Here is a 21,435-nt window from a genome sequence, read left to right as displayed (position 1 = left end):
TAAATATCAATAAAATATTCAAAACATAATTAATACTGGCTTTTAACAGAAATGATAAAATCAAGTAAGGATAACCTGAACTCAAGATTTCTTTTTAAATGGACTCAGTGCTTTCCTGTTAAAAACTGAAGTTGTATTTGGAGTGATGTAAGAAATAGTATCCTGTTTTCATGTAAAGTAAGCCTGTAATTCATGCAAAAATAATCACAGAATATACTGGGTTGGAAGGGGACGCACAAAGATCATCATCCTGGCCCTTCACAGGACCATTCCCAAGAGTCAAATGTTTTTAAATGTGAATGTTAAGTCAGACAATTTGGGAAAGGGTCATTCTTTTTTGTTGCTCCAGTGTTAGTCATTGCACAAAATTAAAAGTTGACTCTTACCACAGAGACCCTAAAGAAAGCATATAAGGTATGATACGTATTTTCTATTTTGGTGTAGTTTATAGGAAAATGTAGACAGACTTGCAATATAAACAGTTTAGTCTTTAAGCTACATTTTTTTTGGTAAAAGATTGACATTTGCTGCTTTTTCCAGATAACAGTAGCCAATGTTGCCTTATCAGGAAACAGATTAGTTGCAGTTCTGTAAGTCATGGAGAAGATAAGAACAACTTTGAATAATGGAGCAATGGTGCAACAAGGTCCTTGTGTTTGAGAAAAAATTAAACTCGACACTACCCAATAAGCAGACAATCAGCCTTTTTTCCACATAAAATTTCTCAATCACTTAGAAATACGAACTTCAGATAAAGATGGTAGATTATAAAGCTTTATATAAAAATATATAATCTTAAACTTTTAATCTTTAAAATTATAAAGCAGCTTGTAATAGAATATTTCAAAATGATGTGGTTTTTTATAGGAGAAATTCAATTTAATAATCACTTTTTTATTTATTGTTCATGTGGGCCCTTATTTGTAACACTGAGTCTATGTTGCAGATATAATTCTTCTAATTTAATATTTTCCAATGTCTAAGAAAAGATATCCAAGAATATTGTCTTAAAATCTCTATAGAAATTGCTGGGTTACATTTCTTGCATCTCTAAATGTGTATCTACTCCCTTGCTAAGAAAGATTTTCTTGATGTCAGTGACGAGCACATTGTTGCACATGATTCCAGCTCTCTTGCTATTATTAGCACATACGTCATTTAGTCCTTATTGTAAGTTCAGGTAGAACTGGTTTTGTAGCTGAAAGGGAGTTTTACTCGCCTGTCACTTCCCTTCCTTATATCTGGCCTACTAATGTTTTCCTTCTTTACAAATTGAAGCTATGCTTTTCTGTTTCAGAAACTGCTTCTTCAGTTTAATGTCTGGATTACATATCTGAGGAAAGAGAGAAGAGCAAGCTCATTGCTTCTGCTACCAGTACTAAAGCTGATTCTCCTTTCTGGTTTTATCTTCACATATTTGTTTTTTGTTGAAAAAGAAAAAGATCGACACTGCCCATACTCTAGTGTAAACAGAATTAATTTTGTGATTATGTGAAATAAAAGAAAAAATATCCCAAAGCAGGAGCTTTAAGAAATATCAGAAATACAGTTTTGGCTGTATTATTGTAATATGGCTTTTAACATACCTGTTACTCTAAGCTCTATCTTTTTTGAATAGCATTGCCCTTAAGCAAATCCGTTTTTCTCTCCTTCAGTAAAGAAGAAATTGTTAATGGTGTTTATTACGGTGTCAGGTGAATCTGTGAGTATTTTGCTTGCTAATACTTTCTTTTATGCCCTGAATTTCAGAAAGAGACAGCTATTGTTGTGGTGAGTTTTGTGTTCCAGTAAATTTAGGAAAAAGGGTGGGAATAAATAAACAGGTTCAGTCAAGTACCATGGCAAAAGTGCTGTTCTTGTTACCTCATTCTATTCTATGGTAAAGATTCTGTATCAATTAGGATAATTTTTCAAAAATGACCACTGCGGACATTGTGCAAGATCTTGCAGAATGTGAACCTATGAGAGGCCATAGTCTAGAAAAGGTAAATCTGGGCAATATCCCGTGGGAGCTGTAGGTAAGCATACGAGTAAAATTGTGACTATGTTTGTTTGATTGGCATGGCTGGAGGGAAACAGTAGAGACAAGATACATAAACAGTAAACTTCAAGTATGAAAACAGTGCTTGCAGAACAGAAACAGGTCAATAGAAAAGGAACCTGAGTATTTCCAATGTTGTTTGGATAGGTAAATGTTAGCTTGGGATTCTATATAAATCATATTCATGTCTTCTGTTTTCTGTTGGAAACCTGGATTCTTCAAAGCAAAATGTAATATCTCTGTTATTTTCCAAAGGGGCTATTTTGCATTGTATCTCACTTTTGCATAAGGAGATTAAACTTAGAACTTACCATTGCAAAGTCAGATTTGTCATATATCTTCTTTAATGTTTGTCAGCATGGAAATATTTCAGCAATTTTTTTTTCACTCAGTATTTTCAGTAAATATTTTTTCAGTATTTCTGTTCTTAACAGCCTGAATATTATCAGCCAAAATGATCATATCACAAGATAACCACCTCTTCCAGAAAATTTATGAGTAGATTTAGATTTTATATTTCTACTTTATAATGGTAGGAGCAGCACACATTAAATCTTTGTTCTACCAGCCTCTTTTAAGTTTGCTTCAGCTTTTTGTTGTCTGACCCTTAACAAAATATCATTCTAGAAATTACAGACTTGTCATTCTAGAAATTACAATTTTGAAATTAGACTTGTATATCTGTATATTTTTCTTTCTTGTTCCTCCTCATTTATCCAAGCAAAACAATTTTATCTTTTCCCTTTCTTTTTTACCTTCCTTAGGTCAAACATCGGGTTCTTTTTGGCGCATTAGGTCTATATGAAATGTGATCAGTAATGGAGAATATTGGAAGCATAATATTAAAAAGAAGTTCTCAGCTAAAAATCCAGTTCAAATGAAGATGTTGAAGAAGGGCTCTGCTTCTCCTTTTGAGTCCTTTGAGGGTATTGTATACCTAATGCTTATATGACCTGAAGAAAATTAGACATTTGTCACAGAAAAACTTGATGGATTCTAGGGAATGAGCATAGCTATCACATAATTGCAGAAACTCCAACTTTAAGCTGAGTGCAGCATCCTTCAAAGGGAATTGGATTTCATACTGTCAGTAGTGTAACATAACTTATTACTTGGTACTTAATAACAACTTTAACTTGGAGGTAATGATTTTACATTTAGACTCCCATTAAAAAGATAAACACCTTAAACTGACTGCTCATCTCACTTAACCATATTGTCTGTTTAGTATGAAAGACTTTATGAATTTTTTTCCTTTCTTTGGGTTTCAGAGGCCCTGTGTGGTACTAAGCTTTAACAACTTGTCTGCCTGAGACCATAGGGCCACACAGAAACATCTGGTGAAATTGAGGAAGATTCAAAGCTCCTTACATAGCTAAAATTGCATCAGATGACCTGTGAGAAGTAGGTACCACTGCAAATTCAAGTTAATGTTAGGATTCCTGTCAGCAAAGGCAATCATTTAAGCCCTTTCTTGCAAAGCAACCAAATAAAGTATTACTCAAACATCTGTCAGCAGAGACTTGAGGTCTAACCCTCAGCTAAGCTAGAAACCCATAATGAGGGACACCTGGTCCAAACTGCTTTTGCTTAGACAAAGCTTCAGCACTTCTTTGATATATTGGTAGGCCACATTTGTGACAATATAATTTTCTAGAAATAATCTGTCCAACCTAATTTATACACTCTGATTAACTCTTTTTCATTAGGCTTTGTCATTTATCTTCACATTATAAAAATTTTCTGCATCTGAATGTATTGTGCCTTTCTTTAAAACTGTTCAAATTTAATGTGCTAGTTTTCACTTGTAAAGCAATTAAGTATTTAATAATTCTGAGATAAGTAGAAGCCTTCTGATCTCCTTTCCATATCCATGTACTATGCAAACCAGCAGAACCCGCTTCCTTCCTTTTCTAAAATGTAAATATTACACTATTTATCCATAATATTCCATGTGACTTCTTCCTCTGCTTTAATGTGCATGTTTGCTAATTCAGTCTTTTGTCACAGGATGGGTTTATGCTTCTAGAAGTTTTTCAGAGCTCAGGTTGTTCTGAAAGCTGAGGGCTAAGAAGTAAGACTTCACATTGCATTTTCAAGTAGGCCAAAAGGGGTAAGGTGAAGGGCTGTTTTTAACAAAACAGTGGATAATCATTGTCACCTCCCTAGAGAGTTTAACTGCTGCTCTTGACTAGAGATGGGATAGTTCATTTACATGGAAAAAGCATATGAAAGGCCATTAATAATTGTTTATAGAGCATGATGGATGTCACCTTATAATTACCACTATTCTACTGGTAGTAACCTGAATCTTAGAGTTGTCTTGGGAAATAAAAAAGTCGGAATCCCACAGAAAACAGGATCTTTGTCTCATTTTTTTTTCTTCTGTTAAATGGTGCTACTGTTAAAAAGCTTTAAAGTAAACACCTAGTTGTTAAAAACTGTTGCTGAATCTGAAGACTTTTTACACTGGTGTTCATTTTGTTATTCAAATTTGAATTTCATGGATTTCTTATATTGCAAAAAACCTATGCTTTCTCTTTTAGCCTTTCTGTAAGGATCCCTGATTCTTTGTTTCAAGCACTATCTAGAAACCCTTGAGAGCAATTTAAATTGCCAATTGCTTAAGGGGTGGATCTCTCTTGTGGTATCACAAGGCAGGATATTGTTTTGAGGAACACTGTAGGTTAAGGGTGAGTTCGGTCGGGACGGAGACGGAGACGAATGGAGAGATCTCTATAGGCAGGTCTTGGGACACATGGGGTTTATCGTAAAGGCGCGGGTATAGGGGCACTGCTCAGAGCTGCCTGACTCAGCTCTGAGCAGGCCCAAGAGAGTAAGCAGGTGAGAGAGAGAGAGGGGGTGTAAGAGCAAGAGTGGAAGTAAGAGTAGAAGTGGAAGAGAGGAATAGAGAATGTCTGAAGTCCTGGTTACAATACAATAAATCATCTTCTGCACTGAATATTCTAATTGTCACTAACCAATCTAATACAAGATACAAATCCTATAGCATTTACATACAGCCTATAAGAGTTCTTATATTACCATAGAGTGTTACATCTTAACTTCTAAAAACTACTCTTTCTGCTGAGCTAGTAGGGTCTGCTCTGACCCTTGGACCCGCTTGCAAGCAGAGGGTATTGTTCAATCAAGAGGGGATTACCTTCAGTCGGCCATACCATTGTTTTCTAGTTGTTCAGTAACTAAGACCTGGTATTTCAAAAGTGGCTTTCATTTCGATGTTGCCTGTAGTTTTCATATTCCCAAAATCTTTTGTCAGGCAATCATATTTCCAAGGTTTTCCTGTTTCATCTTCCCCAACAGAACACATACAGCCAGAATCCTTAATTTCTCAACCATTTAGATAGAATTCCTGAGGGACCTTAAAGATAATCTAGATCCAGCCCACCTACCACAGACAGGGACACCTTCCACTAGGCCAGGATGCTCAAAGCCTCATCCTGCCTGACCTTCCAGGGGTGGGGCATTCACATCTTCTCTGGGAAACTTGTGCCAGTGTCTCATCACCCTCAGAGTAAAGAATTTCTTCCTAATATCTAATCTAAACCTCCCCTCTTTGAATTTGAAGCCATTCCACCTTGTCCTGTCATTACATGCCCTTGTAAAAAGTCCCTCTGCAGCTCTCTTGCAGGCCCCTTTCAGGTACTGGAAGGCTGCTTTAAGGTGTCTTCAGAGCCTTCTCTTCTCCAGGTTGACTAACTCTCTCAGCCTGTCTCCATAGGAGAGGAGCTCCAGCCCACTGAGCAGCCATGTGATCTCCCCTGTAACTTGCTCCAACAATCCATGTGCTTATTTTGGGATCCCAGAGCTGGATGCAGCATTCTGGGTGGGGTGTCACCATAGCAGAGCAGAGGGGCACAATCCCCTCCCTCAGCTTGCTGGTCACAGTGCTGTTGATGCAGCCCAGGGTATGCTTGGCTTTCTGCGCTGCAAGTGCACGTCTGGGTCATGTTGAGCTTCTTGTCAACCAGAGAAAGCAATCTGTAACCAAGGAAGGTCTTGGCAAACAGTTTATCAGCATTATTCAGGCAGTCTAACCCAGCAGCGTGTCTACAGAGCATTTAAGTTAATTTTCCTTCTAATTAAGTAAACCTGAAGTGTATCAGTGAAGGATTACTTTCCTGGAATTGAAACATAGAACTTAATGTAAGTGACTGAGTTGCTCACTAATTGAAGCAATCAGTCAAGATAATGAGGGAGGATTTTCTAGTGAGTGGTAGTGGTGGTTGGGGGATAGGGGAGACATTCAGAAATTCCTTGGAAGTAGAAACATGATTAGTGGGTACAGACTCAGAAGGATTTGTATTAGGGTTGGCAGTGAAGAAGTTGTGCACTCTGCACTCAGGAATGATATTTGAAAAGGTTGTTGCTTAGGTTTGTTGCACTGAACTGTTTTATCCTCTCACTAAGCAGGTTTTTCTGATATATGGCAACCATAGAATAACTATTGACTTAAAATGGAAGAGTAACTGCAATTCTAATTTAAATGGAATTGTTACTTGAGGGTGGAAATTTTACTTGCTTGCTGTAGTTCTTACAAGTAAGTATGTGATCTGGATGGTGTTCAGCACTCATTAATCATGTTTGGATACCCCTTTTACAGCTGGATTTTCAAATCTGGTATTAAAGTTCATTTAACTTGCCTTCCAGAAAGTAAATATGTCAGTAAGTTTTGGTTTGTTTTACATACTCATTCTTCAGGTAGTTTAACTTAGTACAAATCTATACTGCATTCAAACTTTATTCAGAGTTGGTCGAGACGAGTTTCATTTCACATTATAGAGTGATTCAGGAACACCTGGAGCCAAGATTTATGTCTTTACCTAAATTTTGAAAGTACTGTGTTTTTATAGCTCTTTAGAGGAAAGGCAGGAACTGCATTAACACTTGTTAGAGCAACAGTTAATGCAATGCTGACTAGAACTTAACCTCCTCAAATGTTAATGTTAAAATGTCAAAAAAAAAAAAAAAAAAAGGAGGGGGAATAAATTTAAATACTTGTTCTTGGGAAATTACTTATTCTCCTTTAGTTAAAAAGTAGTCAAGTTTTAAAGCATTTGAGAGACATTATGGTAATGTGAAACAGGCTTGCTTCTTTATTTCCTGCTGATCTGGTATCAAAAGTAAAGACCTCAAGTCCTCATAGAAGCTATTTCATTGGAATAAGTATATGAAGATTTTAAAGCCTGACAGGTTATGTGCACCAGTCACAGACTTTGAAACTGATGTATTTCTCAACTGAAATGTTTCATTGAAAATTATCCTTTGCTTAGTTTTTTCTTGTGCCAGAGAGATTCAAACACAGTATGTTGAAAATCTAGGTTTCAAGTTGCAAGGATTTGAAAACATCTAGCTTCGAGTGCTTCTGTATAGTAATGCTATATCATTTAGAAAAATTGTATCTGCTTAAAGTTGTACTCATGTTTAAATCCTTCCTCAGAGATGATGAAAATTACAGTGTGTAGCCTCAGGTCCCATAATCCACACAGTGTAATTCCCTTGCTTAAAGTACGTAGTAGAAGGCCATGAGTTATAGAAATTCTGGCAGGTTTCAGCACTCTAGCCTGCTTTCCCAAATTCTTAAATAGTGAAATGATGCCATCTTTTGCTTTCTTTAGAAAATATCAATCAGCTGGAATTGTTGTTCATCACTGACAGCATCCATTCAGTATCATTTCACTTGAGTCAGGGTGATAAATCATACTCTGCAATTTCTCTGAAGAATATGAAACCATTCCAACACTACATCTGTTAAGAATATGATGCTAGTCTTTCCATGTGGCAGAATGTAGATTTTATCACAACAGCACCATTTAGAGGCGTGCATTCCCGTATTTGAACATTTTGACTAAGCAAGATGCGTTACTTTCCGAATAAGAAACAAATATGTCTTGGGATAATCTCTTCTATTCAGTCTCTTCTATCTTTTCTCTATGAAAAGAGATTTTGAGATATACTTGTTTAAAATACCTTCAGGAACTTGAAAGCAACAAGTGTTTCCAGTGTTTCTGCAGCTGTGTGAAATGTTTTTGCACGTCAAAATGAAGGTGATGAATTACGGTTACACAAAAGGGGCAAGCAAATTCTATTAAGACAGCCAGCAAAAGTTGGTTTTGTAAATTTCTTGAAAGTGATAAAACTTTTCCTGTTAAAAATCACCACAAAAGAAATGAAAATTATGTATCTGAATATTCATTTATTTTTATGACAGCACTGGGATGCATTATTTTTGGCTGCCTCAATAAGTATGTTCTGGAGAAAACCAAATTTTTTCAAGTATTAGAGCGACCTGACAAAAGTTGACAAATCTTATCTAAACAGACTATACACCCTTCTTTTCTTGCCTAAATCCCCATGACTCATGTATACATTATCTTGTCTCCTCAACCTGTATCCTTTCTTCCCCTATCCTAGTTTGTGCTATGGATGGATTTTACTCCTCTGTAGCCATTGTGACCCTATGGTAGTCTGCATGCTCTGGTTTGGGTTACACCCAGTCTGTCCAAATAGACTGAATACCTGTCAGTAGTTTGAATGTTTTAGCTCCCCCACATCCAGCAGCTGGCAAACTGTTGTTTTTGTTAAATCTGACCAATTTAACGTTTCAGAAGTAGCTGTTAATTTGCCAAATGAGTGACAAAAAATTAAAACAAATCTAGTTCTGCTTGTGAGGTTAGCATGCAGTTAGTGAGAAATTAATTTGATAGGATGCATTATAATGTTATCATGTTATCATAGTTTGTACTTTTAATTTTACACTGTGGCTGTAGTTTGAACAAAATTATGATCAACGTAACTAAGGATGCCTAAGCACAAAGCTTTTTCTCGAGAGCTGACGTTATGACTAGGGCATGGACTCAGACCGGCAGGGAATCTGAGATGTTTATTCAAAGAAACGAGCTGGTTTTATATACTGCTTCAAGACCCAAGATTTCCTTAAATGGTATTTTTCACTAAGCAACCTATCACACATTGCTATGTCAGTAACACACTTTCTTAATGTCCTTATTATGGGGGTGATCATGCGCTGTCTGCTCATCGGGCAGCTTCCGGCTGGCTCCTCTCCACAGGGCTCTTTGCCCTGTAGCATCTCCTTCCCCCAAGGTCAGGTGGAGACAAGCTTCTCTGTGCTGCCATGGCATTCTGCAGGCACATCCCACAGCCCACAGTTCAATTCCATCCTATCTCTTCCCACAAAGAATTAAAAAGAAATACTAAAACAAAAATTCACGTAGTCTAGAGCTCCACAAACTTAAACATCTCTTTTTGTCCAGTTCTAACCAGTACCGAGAAGCTTTTCACCCGGTCAGTATTCAAAACCAACCAGCTCATTTACACATATTTCCTTGGGGATTGGTCTGATAGATGTCCTTGGAGCCCACTTACTGCACTGATCTGCTTGCAAGACTGGTGGCAGCACTGGATGAAGGAAAGGCTGTGTATGTTGTCCACCTGGACTTTAGCAAAGCCTTTGATACTGTCTGCCACAGCATTCTCCTGGGAAAAGCTGGCATCCCATAGATTGGACAGATGCACAGTTCACTGGGTTAAAAACTGTCTGGATGGTCATGAGCAGAGAGTGATGGTGCATGGTGTTACATCCAGTTTTCAGCCAGTGACTAGTGAGGCCCCCCCGAGGCCTGTCCTGTTTAGTATCTATTGATGAGGGGAGTGGTTGTACACTCAGTACTTCGCAGGTGACACCGATTTGTGTGGGAATGTTGATCTGCGGGGGGGCAGGCAGGCTATACAGAAGGATCTGAACAAACTGGATTATGGGCTGAGGCCAGTTGTCTGAGGTTCAACACGGCCAAACACCAGCTTATGCCCTTGGGTCACAACAACCCCGTGCCACACTACAGGCTGGGGCAGAGTGGCTGGCAAGTTGCCCAGAGGAAAAGAACTTGGGGGTGCTGGTTGGCAGCATCTGAGCATGAGCCAGCTGTGCCCAGGTGGCCAAGAAGGCCGATGGCATCCTGGCCTGTACCAGCAATAGTGTGGCCAGCAGGACCAGGGCAGGGATTGTCCCCCTGTACTCAGCGCTGGTGAGGCCACACCTTGAGTGCTGTGCCCAGTTCTGGGCCCCTCACAACATGAAGGACATCGAGGGTCTGGAGCGTGTGTAGAGACGGGCAACAGAGCTGATGAAAGGTCTGGAGCACAAGTTTTGTAAGGAGTGGCTGAGGGAGTTGGGGTGGTTTAGCCTGGAGAAAAGGAGGCTTAGGGGAGACTTTGCCTGAAGGGAGGGTGTAGCCAGGTGGGGTTGGCCTCTTCTCCCAAGCAATAAGCAACAGGACAAGAGGAAATGACCTCAAGCTGCGTAAGCGGAGGTTAAGGTTGGGCATCAGAAGGAATTTCTTCATGGAAAAGGTTGTTAACCTCGAATAGGCTGCCCAGGGAGGTGGTGAGTGCTCAAGAAACAGCTGGATGTGGCATTTAGTGCTCTGGTCTAGTTGGCAAGGTGGTGATTGGTCAAAGGTTAAATTTAATGATTCTGGAGGTCATTTGCAATTTAAATGGTTCTGATTCTGTGACTTGCCTTTTGTGTTATGGCTTAGAACATGTAGTAGTTTTCTCAGTGGTAGGAATGCAAATATCTGTCTCTATTTTCAGGAAGTGTCTTAACCACTGATCCGTAGAATAGTTCATATAAGAAGTGTGGTTTGGTGTTTTTTCCTGCTTCACAAAACTTTTCACTTGTTATTGCGTTATATGTACAGCTACAAGGTAAGCAGTCTTGGGAAAAGCAAATGGAATGTAAACTGTCTCTCCATGAGCTTCCTGATGACTAGACCAGAATTTCATGGATTTTTTTGTCGTTATGTCCCTGACAATTTCCTCTGGATTACTTTATAGATGTCATCACCATGTGTGTTTTAAGAGAAAAATATCTTCCTTCCAATAATAAGTAGGTACTTGTAACTTAGAGAGTGTTTTAATCTGTGATCACAAATAGAGAGAGGCATTTAACTGTAGGTAAAAAACCTAAGCATGAAAGACTTTTTTACTTTTTTTTTGGCAAGAGTTTTCTATAATTGGCTTATTTCAGGGAGCAGCTTAAAGGAAGCAAGGAATGGCTGGGGTCAGGGAGGAAATGCATGGGAACATCTTAAACTGGCTTTACTGTCTGAAGACAAGACAATGAATCATGGAACTACACTTTAATACAGATGTTTGTATTCCTTTGAGAGAGGAGCTGGTCAAGTGCTTAAGTGGTTCTGCAGCACCTCTAAACTTTTTAGATGTGAAATTACAATTTATTGGATTGTGGAGTGCTTCACAGTCCCTATCAGAATGATGTACTCTCAGCAGTACAGAAAAATTAATTATTGTTATTTAATACGTTTGCATATAGTCCCAAATGTAAAACTGCATAACCAGCAATTAAGGTGTTAAAATATAGGTAATATAGGTAAAAATACCCCAAACAAACAAACAAACAATCACTAAAAAACCCCATTTACATATAACCCAAGAGATAAGAAGTACTTTGGATACAAGTCTGTGGGTTACTTTTTTTCTTTTTTTCCCTTTTCCCTCCAAGAACTGTTTAAAAAAAAAAAAAAGCATAAATTCATCACCCTGACCAAAAATTTCATATTCAGGAAAGAGATTTTGTGGGGAATTAACTCTTCTCCCTGCCACTATGTGCTTGGATCTCGAATGCATTGTTCACTTGGGACCTCTGTCAACACAGGAAAACAGGCAAGATTATCAAGTGAATTGTAAATAGTTGCTTAAAGGAGAAGGATGGGAAGATGGGGAGAATTACTTAAGGAAGATCATTTTATGCTACATACTTGCAGGTGGTAAGTGTGTGTATTCGCTGTTCTTCTTCTTGAGCAGTCCTTGCTGAGAGAGATTATATGCATCATCTTACTTCCCCTGATTTAATTTAAATTTAAACTCTTTTACTCATTTTGTCTCCATTCAAATGGCATAAGCACAATAAAAATGAGGATGCCTTTATTTGCAAAGAGTACATTTTGTTCTGCTTTTCTCTGACTTGTTTCATGTTTTCTTTCTAATGTCTTATTTTTTTTTTCGGTTTTCTTTTGAACACATGCTCACCTGCTTCACTGGATCCAAAGCTACTAATAAAAACACCCCATAATATATAACAGATGCAGAAGTGAATATAAGTGGAAACAGTTGAATAAGGGGAGCAGACCTAGAGCTGTCATCGAGCTCTTCACAGTCACTAGATTTTTTTTCACCTGCTCATGAAGTGCTTGCTCAAGATGTGTTGGCAGTGACTATATGTTTCATCTCTCACCATTTTTTTCCCCCTCCACCTCAGGCTTTTTCTGAGAGTTTGTGAGTATATTAAATTCATCTTTAAATCCTGCTAAATGTGCTAAACAATATAAAGTGGTTGCCATTAAAAAGACAAATTTATGTGCTGCCAATATTTTAACTAGGACCTCCTTCTAAAATTTGTCCTTGGAGACTTTCTGGAATCCTTCCAGCTTGTGCGAAACTGGTGTGGAAGGGTGTATGTCAGCTTGGTGAGGAGATCATTGGAGGGCTAGGAGATCTTTTGTTTATTTTTCTTTATAAACAAATGGCATTTCCACCTTTCTTCCCAGAATGCATTTACATTTTGGGAAGAAATGTGGAAATGCCATTTGACAAACATTTTATGCAGTACTTTGAGTCTGTGGACTAGTCATGGTAGACATACAAGACCTTTTGAAAATGACTGTGGTTCTGTGTGTAAACTTGTCAGAAGAAGAAATGGTATTTATCTTTCTTCAAAAATGTTTTTGAAAGCAATTGATAATTGCTGTTCTCTATCCACATGCAAAAGCTGTGTTTACAGAATTTTTTCTAGATATGTGAAGGAAGTTTTGGGCAAGATGGCTTTAAACAAGATGCAGAGAAGTTTTGATTTGGTTACAAAATTAAGTACTCCAGAAATCGTAATTTCATATGCATTCCTTTCCTTCCAAGAGTGTTTTCAGATTCCATTAAACAGATGAGGCTTTGTTGCCTTCTTTGTGTATACAAAAAAAAGAAAGTAGAGGCTATTAAAACAAACTTAGAATCTAACAGCTGATATGTAATAAAGTCAGTTGCATTCTTTATTGTGAACTTTATCTCCATTTGTTGGTTGTAGTAAGGTAGGTGGACAGTAAACTTAGGGAAGAAGAACCCTCTTGGTGGCCTACGAACATAATTCTGTTAGGTTAAACCAGAACTCTTAAAAAGGATTTGTCAATTTGGTTTCATTTAAGTTCTGCTTACATGTCCTACAGTGCTTGGCAGTACAATGCTGGAGTGTGAAATAAGCTATAGACACAAGTAGCTTTTTGGAGGGCATGTGATCTGACTGTCTCTGTTGGCAGCACAGAGAACACATCCCAAATTCCCTACCAGACAGTACAGACAGAAAAATAGTTTTGGTCTCCTTCCCTTTTTTCTCTGTCCTCTTTCTGTTATTCCATGTGAAATGAAATGCAGTGGTCCCAACAAAAAGTTATGGCATTTTTTTTCCAACTAAATTAAACAGTAGTGTGTCTGCAACTGAGTGGTGCATGTTCAAAGGAGTTCTATATTTTGTGGTGTTTATTGATTTGATCTATCTGTGTTCAGTATTACTGTTTGATTTTCTTTCTAGAACTGAGCTACAGGGTCTTCTGCTTTCTATTCCACAGACCTCCTGAAACCACACATCTTTCTTTGTTATGCAGTCTAGTGTCACTTGCCTGTTTAGAGGCAGAGCAGGACAGCACTGAAAGTCAGTTTGTCAGTTTGTGTTACACTGTGCACTTCCTTTCTCCCTGCTCAATATATGCTTTTAAATATAAAGTTCAGACTAGTTTTGCTACAGAGAGACCTGTCTCTGTTTGTTCACAGATGCTTTGTATTGGGCATATGGACAAATTGTAAGTGGAACTTTATTCTCTTTTGTTTGCAGCCTCTTTGGTTCTATGTGGTTGAGAGTTTTAAGTATGCACAGAAATAACCACACACTAAAACATATGGATCCAAGTGCTGACCTCAGTTACATCACTGTAAATCTGGACAGTAACTGTTATCATTCGGGTTTATGCTGGTGCTATTAAGATAAAGAAAGGGAGTGATTTATTAGTGATGAACGGAGTTTTTATAGCCATGTCAGTCTTGCACAAGTTTATAAGGTTGTTTAAGTACCAATACTCACAGGTTTAACTCTTTCTTTTATTATGTGTAAAAAGTCTATGGCAGGTCGTTCCTTGCATAGTAAGTGAATGGTATGTAAGGGTATATTAATTAAAAGTCCCGTTATTTGAGGAAATTACTTGTTGGATTTTTTTTTTCTTTTAAGTCTCAGATCTCTTGTATAATCTTTAATTGAACTAATTTATTATTTTTTATGCAATATTTTTGTCTGATATGTATCACTATTGCATGAGAATATCCTTGGCTCAAAAGAGGACCATTAGCAAGACAGTGAACATATTTGTAATTTCTTTAAGGGATACAGACATGTAAATATGTTGTGACACATTTTCTGGGCATCTCAAGAAATCTTAACCAACACTCAACAAGGGAGGGAGGCACGAGGCAAATATTTTTTAGGGATGTTGATTGCGGTTCAGAATTATCACTGCTGCTTGGTCTCTTGTCTTTTCATTCATAGCTCTCTATTTTTTCAAGCTGCACTGTAAAGGAAAGAGATAAATAGATAAATAAACTTCCATATGTAGAAAGAATAAAGAATAATATAAGTGAAGAAAAAACACTTGAGTCTAAAAAATTTTGTCTTGGTCAGTTTAAATATTTAATGAGCATAAAATACTGTGATCTTATGTCTTTTGAATAGTGCCTAATAGCTTAACATTGTGGGATACACTTAATTATTTTATTGATGAATGGTTTCAACATTTTAAGCATTTTAATCAAATAATGTGCAAAAATGAAACTTTTGGGAGAAAACTGCCAATAAAATAATTTTAAATAAAAGTCACAGAAAAGGCAGGAGCGACTGCTGTTATAAGGCCTGATACTGCACCACTGAAGTCTGTGCCAATAATGTCTTGTTCACTAATCACTGACTGAATAACCTGTACAATTTCTCTTTAAAAGAGCACCACAGTAATTTCATATTTAAGAGAATTGGAAGGCTCAAGCTATATTTATCAACCTCATCTGAACAAAATCATAACTTTTATGAGGAATGCTTAAAAAATAAATCCTTTAAGGAAGGTTCCTGATTTCTGCATTCTGAAAAACTGTTTAATGTCCAAGAGTATAGCACTGAAGATATTGAGTGGATAATTTTTCCATTAATATAAGCAATGCATAGAAATTTGGAATTTTCCTGGGATACACATATGAATAAATGCAAAGTCAAGGCTTTAAAGCAGCCCAGAAATGCTTAGCTCTCTTGATGTCCACAGCTTTTCAGGGCCAGCACTACTATTACTTATCTAAAAGTGGTTATTTTCTTGACGTGCATATATAAAACTTTTATGAGCTCCCAAGAATCTGTGAGAAATTATGCAAGTATACTCTGGGGGAAAGGGGCACAAAACCCCCTAAAGGTGGATGTTTAAATAATACAGAGAAATTGTGAACTAACATCAAATCCTTATTGAACAGCGCATGGAGACGTGGTCCTTTCAAACACACTGAGCTGAGAGCTCTAAAATATTAAAGTGATTTCTGATGTCCAGCTTTAAGGCAATAAAAATAGATCTTCATATTTTTATGTATGAATACTTGGCTTATATAGTAATAATGGCCATCAGGAGGATGCTGCACATTTGCAGACCTGCCATTTTCTGTGCTGGTATGCTACACATATGTTTCTTACTTACTCATATAGTGCCAAGTCCTGTATTTGAAGTGGAAATTATTTGATGAAGATTTTTTTATGTACATTATTAAAGCATGTTATACATTAGTCAAGGCAAAGACAGAGATAGCTGACAGTACACAAAGTATATTTGGTCTTAGACCAAATGTACAGATATACATTTATGTGTATACATTGCCTCAAAAGATTCAGCGTTTCTGTTAAGTGGTTATTTTCATGCTTGTTAACCATTTACTGAAATTTAATAAACACGTGGTTTCAGGATTTCTCCCACTTCTACCTGGATTTATTCTATCTTCACTTGAAACTCTCCCATAATCTAGTTCCACTTCACTTCCCTTTCTTGTGCCAAAAATGCCAGGCTGTTTTGGGTATTGACCTACTTTGGACAACAGTACATTTTCCAAAATGTCTCTGAGAGAATAACTTCAAGGTGTATAATATTCACATATTATTAATTGAATAATATTTATTTAAACAAATCAACCTATTACATAAAACTTTCCTATGATTTTGTTATTGTTTCTCACAACTGGATCTGCAGCTGGGGGGAGTGAGGGTTTCTGACTTGGGCCAGAATATGGTGCTGCAACTGCCCTTGTAGAAGAGCCTGAGGAGAGAGGAGGGAAGAAGACCAGGATGTGTATGGACTAATTCACATCCTTAGATAAGTAACCATTTAGAATTATTTCTTATAAAAAACATTTAAGCAGCTTTACGGTTTTTAAAAGCTTTAGTATAGTACTTGTCTGTGGAATCAGAAGTTTTACCTTTCCACTTGGTTTTAAAGCACATCAAATTCTCCATTTCGACAGACATGCAAATTTAACAGACAGGCCAACTTAATAGGCTATGCAGAAGATGATCTTACTTTTACAGGATAAAACCAGCACATTTTTGATAGAACTGTGTTTGTTGCTAATACAAACTCCAGCTTAGCCCAGCAGCTGTAAAAGAAATGAATGCATTGAAGTTCCCTATCCAACCAGTGACTTGTGGGTAGAGAACTACTTGGGCATTTTTTGGGTTTTGCTTTTGGATTTAAATGAGTGATTGAAATAAAAAATTGCTGGATTTTTGTGATCAGGAATTGTACTGCTCTCCAGGTATGTAGTCCTCTATGCTGTAAGGATGATTCTAACTTTAGTTTTACATTCAATTCTGCATGTAAAAGCCTTGGCAGCTTTCAGTCAGAAAATTTGTTGTTTGTCTTGTTCTGAAGTCTACCACACTGAGGTGGGAAGAATTTTATTAAGATTTTGAGGTCTCTTTGTCACCGTTCATGTAAAATACTATGTCATAGGAGCTAATTGTTATGCTACATACTTGAACTCTCTGCTTACTGACACAGAAGTTCTCTTTGCTCTTCCATTAGTAAATGTTATTTCTGGTCTGGGTAGGCCTATTAATTGACTCTCTCTTAGTTCATCATAATTAAGGAGAGTCTTATTGGTTGTTGCAATATTCATTCAAGTAAAACATCTTCCATGTCTCCCACCCCATTTTGCACAGTAATCTTCTCTGCCCCATACATGATGGGCAAAGGTTGGCTTGTTTGTGTTTTGGGGGCAAACAGGACCAAAATCGTCTCTTTTGTGGCATTCAGGACCTTAGCATTCAGTAGGCTTCTTGCTGAGGACAATAGAGGAACACTGTCTTAATAAAATGCTGTACAATCTTTATGAGCTCAGGAATGCCCATATATTTTTTATAGCTGTTTGGGAAATATAAAGTGCACCACGACATCCTCATATTTGTAGTGGCCTGTGGAAGTGTGAGGAGAGGGATAAGGAAGAATATTTAGGAAGATTAACTTGAATACACAGTAGGTCCAGGTAAAAATGTGGAAGACTGGAATACGTGTTTTTTAAATATATCAAACAGCCCAAAAAAGAGGCATCAAAGCACATTTGCAGAACTTCAGACTTGATCCCAACTGTAGTTTTGCTGCAGTTATTGTTCATGCTGCAGAGTTTTGTACCCCGTGTTATGGTATTTTGCTTTTTTAACTTTTACGGGTGGTTCCTCCAAGGTTAAAAATCTCAATATAAAAAATTTCACGAAAATGGAAGATTAAGCAAGTTATTATTCTTTTGCTGAGTCTATCTGTTATAACACCATTTGGAACTGATTAGTATTTATTTAACAGCCCTGAGTGAAAAATTCACACCTTATGATTCTTACAGCCTACAGTGGAATTTAAGTGTGATTTAACCTGTAATGGGTGATGAAATGCTTCCTTCATGTTCGCAGTGGAGCTATTCCCACTCTGACCATGAATTCTGCTCAGTGACAGCTCCTCCAAAGGTGAGAAATGTTGTACAGGTGTTACTGGGGGCATTATTTGAGATACTGAGTAGGTGCTGTTTACATTATAGGTGAGAGGATGCGTTTGAAACGGGGATTTTACAAATATGGTTCTGGAAAATTGGAACATTCCATTTGGTCACTGAGCTGCATCAGTGTAATATGATTTTCTTCTCTCTGAGTTGCTCGTTTTACCTGAGTTGCACTTCGAAGTACTAATTCGGTGCAGAATCTGCCTCATCATTTTTATGTTCTATACAAAAATGAGTTAAACTGATACTTTCCTATTTAAAAAAAAAAAAAAAAAAAAAGTTTACCTGTCTGATAGGTAAGAGTAGTGTACTAAAAGAAAAGAAAAGGAAATTTCGTTTTGAATGGGTGTTTCATCCAGGAAAGGTAATCAATAGAGAATGGATACTTTCCACAAGATGGCAGTGTAGGTGCATTATTTTAACTTTTCTGAACTAAAATAAATTGTTCTGCAAAATCCAAGAGAGGATTAGTGGTAACTTAGCCATTTATGACTACAAAACAATTACTAAATGTTGTATTAGTGTAGTTATTCAGATCATGGGTGGTACAGAATTTCAGTAACTTCCATTACTGCTGGGTTTTAATATAATTTATTTAAAATACATGTAACTGTTTTCTTGCCCTTTGTTTTCTGGTTGGAAGCCATAATCACTCTCAGCAATGAGCATATTATATTTTGAAAATATCACTATTGGACTGATAAAGTAAAATCTTGCAAACTGGAGAGTTAATGCTACATTTTGTTTGAATTTGAGTCACCAAATGTTTGAAAACAGACTTCTGTGCACGGTTGTGTAGTCAGAATTTCTATGTGAATAGGCCTGTGGGCCTTTTCTTGGATGCCCATTTACCCGTGTGTGAATTCTTAAAGGCCTCATAATGCATTCAGTCCTCAACTTATTAACTGCTGTCTATGTTACAAGTTTAAAAGCAAGAAAGGATTATGCTCTTAAATAATAGAAACTGTGATTTGAAACTATTCCCTGCATGTTGTTTGGTTTTCATTTTTTTTCACTAAATGCGTGGACTTGGTGATATCTTGCTCTATTCAGTATCATAAAAATTTTCCACTTGTAAGTGCTCCAGCTGGCTTTTGCACACAGTGCTTGAGTGCTTTCAGTTAAGGTTAAATGATCTTACTAGTAAAATGTAAGTTATTTAATTTTCTGGAATTTAACTGAAATAATCTTCCCCCACCTGTGTTTCCAAGTACCTGAAGAGGCAAATGGAAAAGAATAAAGGTCAAACCATGGTAAATGTTCAAATGCCAAATAGGACATTAAGAGAGTATTGAATCTCTACTGTAAAATTTCTGTTGATTTCAGTTTGTAAAATTATCATTGAAGTAGAAGTGATAAAAAGTTTCTTGGGTATTTTTTTGAGGAATGTATGGGTACCAGTTGATTGCTACAGAATGCAATCTGACAGTGTAACAAACTCAATTGTATTTTAAATTCCCGTTAATTTGCTTGTAAGCTGCATTGCTCCAAGTTGAGTGTAGCCATAATGAAAAGCCAGAATGTGAAGACTTAGGCTTCCTACAATTTGATTTGATTACAGCCATGGGAAAGTGGAAAAACATTGAGGGGAGCTTCAGAAATAAGGAACCATCTTTCATCACCATGTAAAGTTTAATGGTGTATATCTGTGCTGAATAGCTTGCCGTGTTGCAGCTGTGCACAAAATCTATTCTAGAGTCTTGGAGGCCTAACAAGTTTATCTTTGCCCTTTTGACCTATTTCTTATCTGGCTGGCACAGCCAAATATGTATGGGTTTCAGGGAAGTGTTGAGGCTTTTAGTGCTTTACACAGGTATGTTACTGATTACCAGTACAGCTATTTTGTGTATTATATGTCTCTGCAAGTGTACTGAGGATGGAAAGAACAACTTGATAGTGTATGGAAGATAGAATACATTTGATTAATCCCAACAACCAGTGATTTGGTGCAAAAATGTTTATTATTTTGGTGCCCAGTAGGATTTGTGTTATGTTACCTAGGTTGTCATACAGTTTCAATATGCTTCAATTTATATCAGCTTCCAGGAATACTGAGGAATTTGCTAGCTGACTGACAATTATACTGAAAAGTATTTGGAAATATGTTTGTCAGTGAAGTCATGGAAATTTACTGTACAGGTTAACTACTAATGTTTGTTTCATAGATTTCAGTACCTTGTTGAGGTCTCAGTCACTGCCCTGAGGAATTTACAATCAAAGATACATAGAGATAACAAAGCCGCATTGAGTTTACTTGGAGGAGAATTGTTAGCCAAACCAAACATGACACATCAAGCATGACAGATAGCATATACCTTGCATTCCATCATTAGTGAGCCAGTGAAAACAATTCAAATTTATAAATTAAATACAGGAAAAATTAAATTGGAATGAGGACTGGAGGAATAAGGTGGAAAATGAGGTGGCTTGCATTGCCCAGTGAAAGCTTTAAAAATAGTGGATTTTTATATTCAAAAGTGATATAGAAGTTGGAGACAGGATTCTTTTATTATTCACAGCAAACTCTTTGTATAGATAAGTCACCCAGAAAGGGTTGAGCTTCAGTATTGTGTATAAAAGTCAGGATGAGAGAATTAAGGTTTAATATTAGGAGATTTTCAGTTATTCCTCGGCATTTTGAATAAAGAACTGATATGAACTTTGTGTGTGAAACTGACTGCCTTCAGAATAGATTTTTTTCTTGAAAGCAATTTGTCTCATTTAGTTTATTGGGTCAATGAGGCCCAGTCCTGGAGCTGAGTCACAAAGTGTACCAACATCTTGGCAAGTTCAGTGCCAACCTGCTTGATTCTCAGTTTTCTCTATTTCAGAACACATTACTTCATCACATCAGTGTCAGTACTTCACAGAGCATTCAAGTGCAAGTCCTGCATAGTTATGTGTGCTAAAATAGGCCATTGAATTTTAATCAGACTTAAAGCTGTCCTTTTGTATCTCATCCAACACTGATAGTGATGTGTTTTATCACTTACAAGAGAATTGCTGTACACAACTTGAATGTCTTGTCTGTAAAACCATAGTTATCTATGTAACAAAATTTTTACAGATCCATTGTCAAGGTCACCTCCATTCTTGCTCAGTTTTTCTGAACAGATTTATACTGGCTTTGTGCAGTTAGATGGAAAAGATTAGAATCCATAAGAAATAATTTGTTTCTTTATTTTCAAATTTGAAGATTAATAAGGTAGATAGATTGAGCAAATCCAGAT

At 37.0% G+C, this 21,435-nt stretch overlaps 1 protein-coding gene across 1 annotated transcript in view; it reads right to left on the bottom strand.

Annotated features, from left to right (window-relative positions):
- Positions 1–11,625: 11,625 nt before the first annotated feature.
- The window catches only part of HPGD (15-hydroxyprostaglandin dehydrogenase), a 59,930-nt gene continuing 50,120 nt past the window's right edge, over positions 11,626–21,435 (bottom strand). The window contains exon 5 of the mRNA XM_032109265.1: positions 11,626–14,709. Within this exon, the coding sequence (XP_031965156.1) occupies positions 14,678–14,709 (32 nt within the window). The 3' untranslated portion in view covers positions 11,626–14,677. The remainder of the gene's footprint in view (positions 14,710–21,435) is intronic.

The sequence above is a fragment of the Corvus moneduloides genome, chromosome 5, assembly GCF_009650955.1.
Source record: "Corvus moneduloides isolate bCorMon1 chromosome 5, bCorMon1.pri, whole genome shotgun sequence".
Lineage (NCBI taxonomy): Eukaryota > Metazoa > Chordata > Aves > Passeriformes > Corvidae > Corvus > Corvus moneduloides.
This window is presented reverse-complemented; position numbering and strand designations above follow the sequence as displayed.